The following is a 14,774-nucleotide window of genomic DNA, read 5'->3' as shown; positions in this document are numbered from 1 at the left end:
GCGATGGTTTAGCCCTGAATCCCAGGGTCCCAGTAGGGCTTCTCCCAGTCCCACATGTGCACCTTCTCAGTACCTGTCTCCTGTGCAGGACCTGTGGGATCTCCTCCTCTGGGCCTCTCCCCTGAGCAGGGCTTGGGCTGTACCCAGGATGTGCATCCCTGCTGTAGACAGGACAAGACTTCTGCCATGGCTTGAGCTGTATCCCAGCTCGCAGCAGCCTCCCAGAAGCTGCTGTAGGCGTGTCACTGCACATGGTGCCTTGCACGAGCCAGCCCAGTGGAGTTGGATTTTGGGCCCTGGAGCTGGCTCTGCCTCTGGAGCACCACTGAAAAGCATTGAGTTACGCAGCTGTGAGCAGAGCTGCTCCTCAGCTCTTGGAAAGTTGTGCAATCTCCAACCAGGGGAGCAGCCGTTCCTCCATGGGGCCCTTCCCATCTTTCTCTAGCTCCCCAGGGGCTGGGGCAGCATCTGCCTACCCAAAAAGCTGTGCACATACACTGCAGAGGTTTCCCCTGGTGCAGGTCTGGGCGAGTTTCTTTTTGGCTGATGCCATTTTTAGGGGTAAGCAAGAGGATCAGCCTCAGCCCTTAGCGGTGAGAGTGCCAGAGAATCAGTGTGTTCAACTTCAGCCCATGCGGGAGCCTGGGAAGCGCATTGGCAGCGTCTCCTCGGCCTGGTCCTGCGGGGGGCTTGCCCGAGCCCCTGCCCGCTGCGTGGCCTGCTCTGTGTGCCCGGTGGCTGTACTGTCCGAGCATGCTCACCCGGTCATGCACATTCTGCACATCACCTTTCTTTTTTGTTTCGCCGAACCGTGTGCTCTGAGAGCGCGTGCAGCATGCCGTGTGGTCTCGCCGACTTCCCATCCATCCCGCCCAAGCGCTTCACATAGTCACACATGTCCGCCTTGCACCCACCTTTCGGGTTTTCTGTGCACATGCTGTTGTCAAGCCTTCCTCGGCCGTACAGAGCCGTAACCATTCTCCTCTCCCTCCTCCCTCCTTGTCTCACTCGCAGGCATGCGCGACCACCCCCCCATCCCCGTGACGGACCTCGCCGACAACATCGACAGGCTGAAAGCCAACGACGGGCTGAAGTTCTCCCAGGAGTACGAGGTGAGCGTGAGAGAGTGCCGGGCGGTGGGGGCAGAGCGATGCTGGCCAGGACCCCCAGCAGAGAGGGCTTGAAAGCTGAGCCGTGCCTCCCCCGCACCAGCATCGCCTGCACAGCCCCGAGCCAGGCCTGGGAGCCTGCCAGCTCTCCCTGCCAGCCCCAGAGCGGTGGGAACTCGCCTTGAGCAGTTGAAGCATGGCTTGTACAGGGAAAAGGCCTTGCAGCTGAACGCGCAGCAGCCCGCCATGCTCCCACCATGGTTATGGCCTTAGGAGTGAATGGGAGCTCGTGTCTACTCGCCTGGGCTGCTGCTGTTGACTTTGTTGGTTTGCTCCGCAAGGGCTGCCCTCCATGCAGGTTGGCTGAGGTATTTCAGTCCACATCATCCCGTGCCCCTTCACTTCCATCTGCATTCTTCACCGTCCTCCACTGTTGACAAACACGCATTCGGGTTTTCGTTCCTGCTTTCCTGACCTACTCTCCCCCTGCACACTGCTGGACTGTGCTGGCATTAGCCTGTGCTGTCCAGCATCTCTGCCACCAGGAACTCTGCTAATGTCCCACTGCCCTAGCACAGTCCCAGCTCCCCCCCTGCATGGAGCTCTCTGCCTGTGCCCTGCAATCCTCCCCACCACTTCTGAACCACACTCCTGCCCCCCTCCAGGTCTCTCCGGTGGAGCCCCTGGATAGGTACTGTCCGCACCCGCCACCAATGCTGCCTTTGCTCAGACACACAGGGCAGGCACTGGGTGTTTGGTGAACCCCCCCATCCTCACCTCTGCCAGCCTGACCCCCTCCATTCCCATCCTGCCCTGAGGACAAAGTGCCAAGGGGGTGCACACATGGAGGGGAAGGGGCTGACCTGCACAAGGGCTGCTTTGCCTTTCTCGCCACTCCCCGGGCTGGATGATTAGGTTGAAAATTTGTAAAGTCGGGGAAAGTTCCTCTGCAGCCGTGAGAGCAGCAATGGCAGGATATATGTTTTCCTGTGCTTACATGCAGGACCCTCTTGAGCTGCGGGGGACTTGTAAATAAGCCCCCTCTAGTATTAAAGAGGGAATAAATTTGGGAAGTGTCCTTTGCATGTGTTATCACTTCTGTTTGAATTGTTATCTGCCTGTGCCTGTGGCCTCCCCTTCCTGCAGCATACCTACACTGATTTATGAGATAAGATCAGAACATTTGCCCACAAGGTAGGATTATATATGCCAGGAAAGGGAAAGCAGATCTCTGTGCTGAGAAGGTAAGGGACGAATTCCAGCTAGTTCAAAGGGTGTGCTGCGTGTATCTGAGGAAGGCACAGAGCTCCTTTTGACTTCAGGATGCCAAGTGGAGGGCTTTGCCATCCCTCTGCATGCAGCTGTCTAGACCAGAGGGAAGCTGAGCTTTTCACCAGCTACAGCATTACGTCGCGACTTAGGGGATGTTTAGAGAAATAATGTGCTTCCCTTGCAGTTACCTGTGTGTTCATGTACGTCCTGCCAGTGGTGCCAGGTACGCAGTCGTATCTGTCTGCCTTGGGCTTTTCGCTACAAGTCCAGCTGAAATGTTAAGCAGGGCTGGCCTCTGCAGTGGGGATTCAGCAGGGTCCAGTGTCTGTGCGCTCCCATCCTTGCACTAGGCCTGCGCTGGTTGGAGCCTGCAGCGTAATATTGAGCTGTGGGAACTGTTTCGGGAAAAAATGAGCATTAAGTAAGTTCTCTTAGCTGTTTTCATGAGCCCCTCTCTTCTCATTTCTCTTTCTTTAGAATATCATGGCTGGTTGAGAGCGCTAATCAGTTGTACTTTTCATGTTGAAGCAGCTATTAAGTAGCTGATTGTTGCATGTAATTTTTTTTCCCCTGGATTCTGCTGCATTTGACTCCTCATCAGCTAGAAATTACTGAACATGACGGGCTCCTACGGTGTTTGATACTAGGATAGGCCCCAAAGCAGAAGTGGTTGCTCCTTGTTGGCATGTGGGGATCGGTACGGTCCTTTCCCATTTGAGATGCTAGTGAGAAAAGTCCTGGACTGAGTTTGCAGAGAACGGCAGCTGCCTGTGCAGGATTGCTGTGGCGATGGGTCTGCTCTCATCCTGGTCCCTGTGTGCACAGGTCTGGCATGGCAAGAGCTCTCTTTGGGGCCTGTGGTGGGAGGGCTGGAGGGCAAGATGGGCACGGCATGTGCTGCTGAGTAAGGGAATCTGCAGAGTGGATGCAAGGTGGGAAAGGAGCAGGCTGTGCAGCCCCTGCGGGAGCTTGTGCTTCCCAGCATGGGGAGAGGCAGGGAACCACAGCTTGCCAAATCCTGTGCAATTGCAGTCATTAAGTGATGATACAGTCCCAGCACGCACCCTGGGACTGTGTGAGCCCCAGACCTATGCAGAGCTGAGTGGTGACCCAGTACTAAGGAAAATGGAGGCCCCAACCCTGTTTCCCTGTGGCATGATAGTGCTGCTGGACTGGGCATAGCACAGCTGAGCAGGGAGAGCCAAGGGACGAAGGCATCACAGATGAACCCCCAAGGCCCATTTGCTGTTTGGCTGTGTTTTGGAATTGTTGCATTTTAAGTGTTTTTGCAGAGCAGCCTAGCAGCCTAACGTCTCCGTGGGGTGCAGAGCTGTTTATAGATGGCTCATGTTCCAGGAGCAGTGACACCCCAGGCAGAGAGCAAATATTTAACAACACTTTTAACCACTGCAGCCAGCTGCCCACAGCCATCAGTCTGGCGCTTGCCTTGGTTGTGCAAGCGATAGCAGGGTAACTTAGACACAGGTGACACAAAACAAGACCTGTCAGCACCTCCCTGCACGCCTGGGAAGGGAGCAGGGAGGGTAGCAGAGATTTCTCGGAGCCGTCTGGCCTCCATTCCCACAGGTCAGAGAACAAATAATATTGCTCACACCGGTTTGTCAGCCCACAATGGCCAAGTAGCCTGTGCAACACAGCCAGCACAGAGAAAGCTGTGCTCTGGCCACGGCAATAGCAGGCTCCCGAGCTGCAGATTAGCCCTTATCCCCAATGGGCAGGGAGCAATCCCAACTGGACCTGCTGGTACTCCTGGTGTGACAGGAGAGGTTGAACTGCAGGTGGTGGGAGCTGAGCCGGCTGCAGGCACATTTAACTCTGCTGCTGGCTGCTGTGGAGTGGGGCATAGCATGGCCCCACCACAGCGCTCCCGGGCATGCAGCAGAGCTGGGGGGAGCAGAGTGCAAGGGTCTGGCAGTAGCTCCTGGCCCGGCTGTACCAGGAGAGTATTTCATTTTTAGTGTACAGTGAGAGCTACAGTGAATTTACAGTGTGGGATTAATGGAATTAAATAAGTAGAAGGGAGGCTGAGCCCCTTCATTATTTATCTGCGGGCTGTGGTGGGCGCTGCAGTTGTGTTGGAGCTCCTCCTGTGGGCCACCTTCCCATGCTGCAGCCTGTGGATGTGGGGCTGGGGCAGGATCCTGCCCTCGCACTGGTACAAAGAAGTGTGCACACATGCGCTGCATCTCGCACTTTCGCTGTGGGATCCAGCGAGCTGAGCGCTGCTGTCCCCTTTGTTGCTGTGAGCAAACATGAGACAGACAGGCTCCAACCAGGGCTGGTTCCTGCTCCCTTGAGGCTGCTGCCATTTCTGGACTAGATCCTGCACCACCTTCCCGGGGGAAAATTTTTTCCTTATCCAAACTGCAGCTTGTGACCATTGCCCCTCATGCCCAGTCCCTTCAGCGTGTCCCTCCAGTGGACGGCCCCTGGGAGCAGAGCAGGGTGGGGGTGGTGAGAACCGGGCAGTGCCGCTGCCCAGCACGTCAGTCTTTAGGTTGTGTGTGAGATTTGACTGTACTCCTGCTTCCCAGTGCAGTGGGGAGGCTGTAGCACCTTCACCACAGTTTTATATGGAGAGAAACACTGCTGGCCTGCCCAAACCCCATGTTCTCTTGCATTTCCCTTAAAGCCACCAAGGACATTGCATCTGCCATGCCTGCAGCCCTGGCAAGACAACTTAGGCAGAGGGAGAGGTGCTTGGGTCCCTGGAGCTGGTGAGCCCAGGAGGTGCTGGACCCGGGGTCCAGATAGCACCCGGGGAGCCGCATGTTGTGGGTTTAATGGGCTAATGGGGAAGCTGCCTGGCAGGCACACAGCACTCACGTTCCGGTAATAAGAATAATAAGGCTGAAGCACTGCCAGGGATTGATTCAGGAGCGCATTATGTCCTCATTTGAGACACAGCACAGATTGACAGTGGTCAATGCCTGTGCTAATGTGGCTGATTTCGCAGGAGGCCGGGAAGCACTCACAGCCCCAGCGCCTTCCCTTCCCTGTGCCTCTGTGCAGCAGCCTGGGCTGCTGAGCAGCACGGGGCCGTGGCTGCCCAGCTCCTCGGTGGCCGCAGCCAGGGCCAGCCGAGCCACCACAGCTCTGCCTGCCCAGGCTGCCCATGGCTGCCAGCAGCAGAGGCAGCTGCAGGGACTTTGCATGCAAGGGATTTTGGAGCTGCACTGAGGAAAGGGAGCAGCAAACCCAAGGTGGACTGTATCCGAGAGACGAACTGGCACCAAGGAATGTTTTCAAGGTATTTTTAAAGTGTTCTTGAGTCTGTCGAGGAAAGAGCCTTTTCCCGATCCCGTTTCAAGGGTCTGGCTCTGCCTTTATGTTGATGGCAGTAGCAGCAGGGATCCCTAAGCTGCTTTGGAGAGATTGCTCCTTGCACTTCCATGCTGGGAAGGAGGAGTTTTACTAATTGGGCTTTTTCTTAATTTGCACTTGCTGTCTTACAACATCTCCCCTATCACTTTAAAGCAAAGCAAAACTAAGAGTCATGGCGCTTTTAAGTTTGTTCCTTCCAAATTCCTTCCAATTTCCTAGCCCTTCTGCTTTCTAGGAAGAATGAGTTGAAAGTGTTACTCTGATTGAGTCTGGGGATGAAGCAGTGATTCCCATGAGCCCCAGAAAGGAACAAGTGCAGGCTCCCAGTGCCCAGGCAGCTGTGGAGCAAGGTGGGGGGACAAGGCAGTGCTGCCGTAGCCAGGGGCCGCAGAGCATCGTACGGAGATGGGACAAGACTTGCCAACCACTGCGTGTGAGGGCTTCAATTGCTCTCCAAGCAGCCCATCATCCTCCCGTTTATTTACTCGTTTGTTTGCCTTAAAGGGGGGAACAGGTGTACATTAATTCATCACCAGAGTTTAAATTAAATCATTTTACTTCTAAATGAGTCACTAATTTGCAGGAGTATTTAATTAGAGCCTCTTTGCACTCAGGTGCTGTATTACTTCTGACTTTCTCACCTGTTCGCCCTCTTAAGAGGCTGCTGATGATTAGACCATTTCTGCACATCCTCATTGCACATCAAAGCAATTAACCCTAATGGCAACACCCTGATGCTCCTCCTCAGTTCTGGGGGCTCTTGGCAGCCTTCTCTCCCCCAGGAAATAACCCTTTCCACCGCGGTGGCAGGACGCGGACTTGCTGTGCAAAGCACACTGCACCCCACAGCTTGGGCAGCCCTGCAGCCTTTTGGCAGTGATTTGCAGCGTAGATTGAATGTGAACAACTGCACTGAGCTCTCCCTGCCTGTGCTGTAAAGGGAGGACTCGCTCCAGCACCCACCTGTGCCCAGCACTGAGCGGGGTGTTCACAGGGTGCAAGCAGGGCTGGTGCTTTCGTGTGTTGCTCCTCAGCGGCAAGAAAATGCTCACTCACACCTTCAGGGCCAGTCTCAGCTCCACCGCCAGCTAGCGGTGTCTGTGCAGGCTAAGGCCACCTTTTTGAAAAAGAAGTGCTATTTATGTCTTTAATAGGCATTGGTGGACTATCCCCTTAGTTTGTCTATTTGTGCCTCTCCTTCAGTGTGCTCTGGATTGACTAGACAAAACCCCTCTCACTCATCTCTACTCCAAACAGAAAAGTCCTTACACATTTTGTTCCTCTTGCTTTTTCATGCCTTTGATCATTTCTATTGCCCTTCTCCAGTTCAGCCCCACCGCTAGGTGGGCAGCAGTTATCCCTGTCACATAGCTGAGGGAGGAGAGCATCCAAAAAGCTGATTCAGCAAGCAGCCTGTCCTGAAAACAAAATATAGGTGCCTGAATGAAATTAAGTGCCCTGGAGAGCCGTGACCTGCGCTGGGACATCTCTGTGCCTGGGCAGAGGAGCGTGCAGGGACCGTGGCAGCCAGGCCAGTGGGTTTCCAGCCAGAAGCAGTGCTTGCGGTCTCCGTTCGCAGCATCCCCACTGCAGCGCCTCTGAGCGCTGCTGCCGCCTGCTTATTAAGCTGATAATAGAAAATTACAGGTTTTCTGTAGGAAATGTCTATTTACATCCTACATTTCCCAAACTACCTATTAGCATCGCTGTGATGTCACATCCTCCTGTGAGTTTTCGTCAGCGCTGGCCCCTCTGCCTGCAGGCAGCCTGTTGCTGCGGGGAGGGCTGGCGGTGTGGGCCACGCGTGGGCACGGGCGACTGCCGCCTGGCACAGCGCTGGCCCGTGCCCTGCCCGTGCCGCAAAGCCCTCAGGGCTGGTGCAGCGATGCAGGCAGTGCCGGTGCTCCGTACCCGAGCTGGGTACCTGCACCCACTGCCAGCTGCTTGGGAAGTGCTGTTCAACTGCGCAGCAGAGTAGGGGACAGCGATGGGTGTCACCTTGTGCACAGACAGTGGTTGATGGGGCTGAGCAGAGGGACCACGAGGCCCATCCAGGTCAGCCCAGTCAGGGAGCTGTGATTCCCAGCTCAGCCTTTTGCTCACAGCTGACAGACTCACGGGCATTTTACTGCCTGAGAAGCCTTCTGACATGGCTCTCCGCCAAGCAATGAACGCCGATTCCTGTAGAGAGAATAACGTGCGGTGCTTCCGCTGGCCTGTTTGCTCAATATTTTTGCCTGTGGGCTAGCAAAGCTTTGGGGACCCTGAGCTGGAGCATGATTTTAAGAAGGCTTTGACTGTGTTGGTAATTTCAGGGGGAGGGGGTTCATGGGATGACTGATTTCTGCTGTAGCTGCCTGCCCCGGGCTTGCCCAGGGCTGCATGTGCAGAGCAAGTCCCTGCATGAGGCAGCTGTCTTATCTGGGTGCCTCACGTATCTCTCAGACAAAGAGGCCGTCCCGTCTCAGAGGGGTGCTTTGGGGATGGTCCTGTTTCACCTTGCTTTGTGCATGGACAAAGACAACAGGAAAGGCTTTGGGAAGGGGCTGCCTGGCCACGGAGGAGCCATGCACCAGGTGCACCAGCACGTGGCTCATGGGAGAAGCATTGAGTGTGCGAGGCCGGGACACAGGTGGGAGCAGGCTGTGTGCTTTTCAGGCAGTTGCACAGCGTGTGGGCCTTTGGCCAAGATTTATAACCACGTCTCTTCTCCAGGTTTATAGTTCCTTGTCACTCTATTAACTCAAACGAGAGATGTTTACATTGCATAAGTAGCTGGAGCAGTGGATAGTAACCTATCAATTTTCATGACTATTCCCTGGCAAAAGCTCACAGGCTGTCTTGCAGGACACTAATACCCAAAGCTCCTGGGGCACGAGACACCCAGGGCTTGCTATATTTCAGGAGACTGCAGTTCAACAGCTAATAAAACTGCTAGGTCAAGAACTGCACAGTCAGGTCTCTTTGGAGCTCTGGCATAAGACCAAATTTCTGCTGATGGGTAGCTCCAGAGGAAAGGATGAGCATGCAGCGAGAGCGGAGGTGAAGGCTCATCTGCAGCAGGCTGCCCTAGCGAGGGGCTGCTTTGCCTGCAGGTCAGAGGAGGGAGGTCCCACTGGAGAGCTTGACACTGCTGCTGGGGACACCCATGGAAGCTGCGCCTGGCCTGGGGAGGGGTGTGCGGGGAGTTGCAGATTTCCTCACTGAAACACATGCGTCCTGTGCTGTAACCACTCCTGACTCCCTCCCTCTTTCTCTCCACAGTCCATTGATCCAGGGCAGCAGTTCACCTGGGAGAACTCCAACCTGGAAGTGAATAAACCGAAAAACCGCTATGCAAACGTGATCGCCTATGACCACTCACGCGTCATCCTGACCTCCATTGATGGTAAGAGGGACTCTGGAGCAGGCACCCCAGCAAACAGCTGAACCCAGCTGTAGCAGGGGACCATCTTTTTCCCTGTCCTCAGTAGAGCAAAGGCAAACACCAAGAAACATACCCAGCATCAGCATGAGCAAATGTGTGTTCTGGCTGGCAAGAAGAGAGGAAGGACTCTGCAGGCTGCCCCTGCTTTCCCAGCGCCCTCAGAGCAGTGTGCCCCGTGTGGTTGCTTCTTGCTACTGCTGGTGCCAGCAGAGGGGTCTGTGCTAGCAGCCTCCCTTCTCACTGCTGGCCCCACTGTGTGACTTCAGCTGCCTTCCTCAGCACACGGTGGGACGTGGCACTGTTGTTAGCCCTACCACCCTCTGTCCCAACATGACTGCAGGGCAAATATCTTCCTCTGGGACTTGTCGGTGTTTGCTCCCAAGTAAGTACCCAGAGCTGCACAGGATGAGGGGTGCCTCTTCCCCTGGGACATCAGGCTCCACACTTCCCTATGCTCCACGGGACATGCGCTGGGCCGTGGTGGTCATAGCACTGGCCCCCATGGCTTCAAGAACCAGCCCCACATCTCTGGAGTCTGGGCTAAGACATGCTTTTAGTGCATGCTTTGCAGTTCCCTTGCACACAGAGGAGCTGGAGCACATGTATGGAAGCCCAGGCTCACCCGTTCCCACTGTTTTACAAATCAGCACCCAGCTCTGCATGCCAGAACTGAGCCCACAGGGGATGAGGAAGATGCAGCTTATTCAATGCACCCCTGCCTGGGGAAGAGACTGGAGCCTGGTTTTTTGCTACAGGTGGCCCTGCAGTCACTAGCATTCTTTTTCTTGGAGTGGAAGAGCCTTTTCTAATGTTAATGCAGCACTCATCCTCTGCTGGAGGAGGGGAGGGGGTCCAAGCAGTTCCCTCACAGAAAGGCCTGTTAAACAGCAGCAGCTATGCTAAGGCCTGGCATGCCTGCTCCTGGGCAAACCCTGTTAGACAGCTGTGAGGTGAGCACATGGGGGAATCCCTGTTTTCCAGCCTGACTCAGTTGCTGTAAGTAGTGTCTGTGTCTTACTGGGAACGGTTCCCGAAGCGCCCTGCCAGGTCCCCGCCGCCCATGCCAAGGGAGCCAGGCACTGCACTCCAGCTGCTGCTGCTCCCCCAGAGCCGCCAGCACTTTGTTTCTGCTGGAGACTGCTGGAACCTGTAGAAAATTCCCCAGGACAAAAGGGCGAGCGGGAGACCCCCAGCTTTATTTCCTTCCTCTAATCAAATGCAGATGCGCTCTCCTTGGGAAGCCGGGCAGCCCATGCTGAGCAGGGTTGGAAACACAGCCCCAGGCTTCTGCTTTGCTGCATTTATTTTAGTAACTGTGTGTTTGCATTTTAAAGGCCTTTACAAGACAATCCTTTCCTTAAAGTGGTGGAAGCAGAGTGGGAGCTGGTGTCTCACACCAAGGAGGGTTTCAGTGGTGGTGGAAGGTCTCTGGCTCCTCTGGGGCACTTGTCCCTGCAGGAGGGATGGGAGGACATCCCTGCCTGACATCCCCTGCTAACAGAGACGAGCTAATGAAGCAGCCCCATTTTTAAAAGGTGCTGTAGGACCATAATGAATAGCTGGTGAATTTAAGACAATTATTTCAACCAGTTGCTTGGGGCCAAACGAGCTCCTTAATATTCCTGTGTGTGAATTTCCCTTTGTGTGCGGGTGGCAGCTGTCTCTCTGCTTTGGTGCTGCCTGCTTGTTGCATTAATGTGGGAGTTACAAAGGGTTCTTCTTTGTTCAGGCACCATCCCTGTCCTTTGCAGGATCCCTGGGAGAGATTCTGGCATCACCCTGTAAAGGACACTTGTCAAGAGCCTTGTGAACACGCCAGCCCCTTTCCCTGCAGGGCCCAGCAGAGCAGTGGGGCTGCCCCTGGAGTAACTTTCTCTTTCTCCACAGGGGTCCCAGGCAGTGATTACATCAATGCCAATTACATTGATGGGTATCGGAAGCAGAACGCCTACATCGCCACACAGGGACCTCTGCCAGAAACCCTCAGCGACTTCTGGAGGATGGTGTGGGAACAGAGAACAGCAACTATAGTGATGATGACCAGGCTGGAGGAGAAGTCCAGGGTACAGTGTGTGCTTCCTTTCTTTTCTGGAGCTGACAGTGGAGGCAGGAGAAGAGGGATGGGAACATTTTACAGCATAAGGGCAGGCCCAGTGGTGTGGCTTACTGCTGCAGGCACACCAGCAACAAGTGTCTTTTAAGCATATCCCTGTGGAGGAAAAGAGTGGCAAAACCTCCTGTCACTGTGCTGCTCTTTAACTCCTGTCTTGCCTGCGCGTCTGCGTGCACCCCCATCCTTTCCCTGCCCATATCACTGGGGCCAAGGGGAGAAAGGAAAGCTCTGAGATGGAGAGTGCTGACAGTCCCTGAAAGCCTGGGGGCTGCGTCCCTGAAGCTGAGAAGCTGCAATGGGTAGGTGGGTATCAGCAGCATCCTGCAGCCTGACAGGGCCCTGGCGTCCCTGACGATGCAGGGGAATGGCTGACAGGGTCTCATTGCAATAACAAGACTAATTTGTGCCTTGTCCAATGACAACATGTATAAACCATCAGCTCATACTGCCAAGATTAGATATTCTGATGTAATAAATGCAAAGCTGCCTGCAAACCGTGGGGAAGGCGCAAGGTGGAGAGGAAGGAGCAGGAGCCCTCGCTGCGGATGATGCTTATGGTGTCTCGTGACGGAGGTTCCTACTCAACCCCTGAAGCAGGAGTTCTTAAGCTGTGACCAAAGTGCTCCCATGCCCAGATGCACCTTCGGGCAAAGCCTGCCCAAGCAGGAGGCAGCTTCCACCTCTCATGATCCGGTTTGTTCCTAAAAGTAAAATTTTAGCGGTGAGCATTTGTACTTGCAGAATATTTTAGTGTTGCCATGCCAACAGCAGGAGAAGGGGCTGCGCACTCAAGCTGTGAAGCACTGGTTATTTTTAGCCCAATAAGCTCATTCTTGAGAAGCAGAAACTGTCAAATTTGGGTTTACTTAAAACTTTTGCCTGCATGCTCTCCCTCCGTTTCAAAGCTTTAGCACTGAAATGCTCGCAGGGGTGTCCTAGCCCACGCTGGCTGGGAGAAAGCAGCTGCAACAACGGATCACCGTGGCTAAACAGATCTGCTTTTCCTGCATGCACAAAAATAGCCTTTGTTCATGGGCTTCCCCGGCTCTACAAATGCCCTACAGCCTGCAGGGAAAAACAGCGTTCCTTGGAGGTGAGCTGGCTCTAGAGATCCAAGCCCAGCTTTGCAGCTGCGCAGCCCTGCCCACTCTGTCCGGTGGCCACTACCACCCACCCCAGTCCAAACAGGGAGGTAAATTAACCTGACCCATCCTGTGGCTCAGGGCTTGGCACACAGGCTGAGCAAGATCAGAAGCTGCTGATTAACGGCTCTCTGCAGCTGGAGGTTATATGGGGACTTTTTGTGCCTTCACTTTTCAGTGATGGAGCATATATTTGAAGTATGAGGAAAAGCCCTTTTAGGTTGCCAAGTAAATCCATGCCTGGAGTCCTGACTCACTTAACTTCTGGGCTGCTTACTTATGGGAAGGCACTCCAAGGTGCCTGTTTCTCGAAGATAACGGGTTTCCTTTGACCCCACAGGCACTTGTCTTTGCCTGTGACGCCTGTGCTGCTCAGCCGTGCCTTATCTCCCCCCAGCATGCGCCCTGTCATGTCATCCTGCAATTACCTCCTCCAGTATTGGTATCTGTCCCAAACACGGTGCATGTGGTCAGGCTTTTGGTGATGGGATGGGCACTGCGAATCCCTGTCATGGGCAGGGGGTGACCAGAGCCCTCGCAGAAGCTGTAGGCAGCCTGCCTGCCCCGGCTGCTGCCCCTAGGCTGACCCGACTGGACCCAGACCCCAGCATTCACTCCCCGGCACTGCCTGCCCCTGCCCTGCCAGCTCTTTGGCACATCCCCAGCACTAATGAGAGACGGGCAGTTTTCTCAGGCACTGCAGGAGAGGCAGGTTGCCAGTGGAGGCAGTGGGGAAGCCCGGACTCTCCTGAGTTGAACCAGCCCTGCACAGTGAGGGCTTCCCTGGATGTGTTGGCTGGACCCTGTAGGTGCCTCAGGGCCGTGGTGGGGAGCTGGGATACAGATTTTCAGGAGATTATTTTGTCTTTTTTTTTGTTGGCTTCTCCAGCATCTTTCAAGGCAGGATGATGGCTTTCAGCCACCTTCCTGCTCTGCTTTTCCTCGTGCCCCTTTGGTGATGGCTACAGCTCACTCAGGAGCACACCTTTTTGGGACCAAGGAAGATCCCCATCACTGCCCGTTGCTCCCAGCTTTCAGCATGAGTCACTGTTTTACAGTTTACTCCGCTCCAGAGCCTTCAAACTTCATCTGATGCAACCCCTTGGGTCCCTGCAGCATTGCTGCTTCCTGATGTTCACACTGCTGTGGGACAGCACTGCTCCAGGCAGTCACATTGGCGTCACAGCGTTACCCACGGGTGACCTTGCTTGAAAGTCCCCTTGCCCGGGGGCTTCGGCACAGGCACAGGACTGTCTCTCCAGCTGCAGAGCCTGGGGTGGGCAGCAGAGCCTCATGGTGAGATGCCCAGCACCAGAGCAGGCTCTGCCACCTTCCCAAGCGAGCTCCCCAGGTCCCCCCCGGCAGTGCTGTGTAGATAAGCCAGCCGGGACCAGCAGCAGCTCTGCAGCCCTGTAGGGGTGACACTGCTTTAAAGGGCTCCTGAGCTGCGGGGGGAAAAAAATCTTTAAAGAGCATCAGCTTTTATGGTCTGCAATTTCAGCTGGCTTGATGGTCCGAATCATCCTCCCTTTTTCATGTTTTCACAAAGCGAGAGGCACATAAAGGATAGAAATGGCTGGATTGTGCAATTTAGCTGCCTTCAAAGCTTTACAGTTTCAGAATCATTTGGTGGCAGTTCAGAAACACACATTGTAGATTAGCTTTCCCAAAGCTGCGAGCGTGGCATGTCCCAGTCAGGGTGTTGCATGAGAGAGGTATTAAAGCAGGATTTCTCCTACCCTGGGCTATCCCCGAGAGCCCGGCAGAGCGAGGTCTCCCAGAGCAGCACTGTGGCTTGTTCTGTCCCAGCCCAGAGCTCCAAGCAGCCATCCCTGGGGTGTGATCTCCCCTGGTACTTCGTGTCCCCAGGCAAGGGTGCAAAGAGGCTGGTGCTCAAGGGCTGTGGGGAAGAGGGGCCTGGCAGCCAGGTCCCGCTCCAGCCCTCTCGCTGGCAGGGATGCCATCTGGAGCTCACGAACGGGGCAGCACAGCTCTCAAGCTGAGGAGAGGTGCCCAGCTGCTCTTAGGCACAGGGCATCAAAGAGGAGGGACAGGAACCACTCAGCAAAGCTGCAATGAATGGCTGTTCAGGACATTACTGTGCTCCTTAAGTTAATGAGAAGCAAGCACCACCAGAAGAAAACATCTCTTATCTGCTTTAGTGCCACAGTGCATCGGTTTCAGCATAAAATTTACAGAGCTTGAAAATGGGGCATAAACATTATGGGTAAATTTGGCAGAAAATGTGACTGACTCTTATCTGGTCATGAATAAATAATTTTCAATTACCAGCCCAGGCGCTGCTATTATCCCGCACAGGGAACTCCTCTGAAGTTTGTTTTGTGCTCGAGCACGGACGGCCCTGT

At 54.7% G+C, this 14,774-nt stretch overlaps 1 protein-coding gene across 1 annotated transcript in view; it reads left to right on the top strand.

Annotated features, from left to right (window-relative positions):
• PTPRF (protein tyrosine phosphatase receptor type F) overlaps positions 1–14,774 on the top strand; it is a 258,186-nt gene that overhangs the window by 231,113 nt on the left and 12,299 nt on the right. Inside the window, exons 24-26 of the mRNA XM_035893530.1 lie at positions 1,015–1,112; positions 8,991–9,114; positions 11,041–11,216. Of these exons, the coding sequence (XP_035749423.1) occupies positions 1,015–1,112; positions 8,991–9,114; positions 11,041–11,216 (398 nt within the window). The remainder of the gene's footprint in view (positions 1–1,014; positions 1,113–8,990; positions 9,115–11,040; positions 11,217–14,774) is intronic.

The sequence above is a fragment of the Egretta garzetta genome, unplaced genomic scaffold (assembly GCF_000687185.1).
Source record: "Egretta garzetta isolate BGI_Z169 unplaced genomic scaffold, ASM68718v1 scaffold75, whole genome shotgun sequence".
NCBI lineage: Eukaryota > Metazoa > Chordata > Aves > Pelecaniformes > Ardeidae > Egretta > Egretta garzetta.
This window is presented reverse-complemented; position numbering and strand designations above follow the sequence as displayed.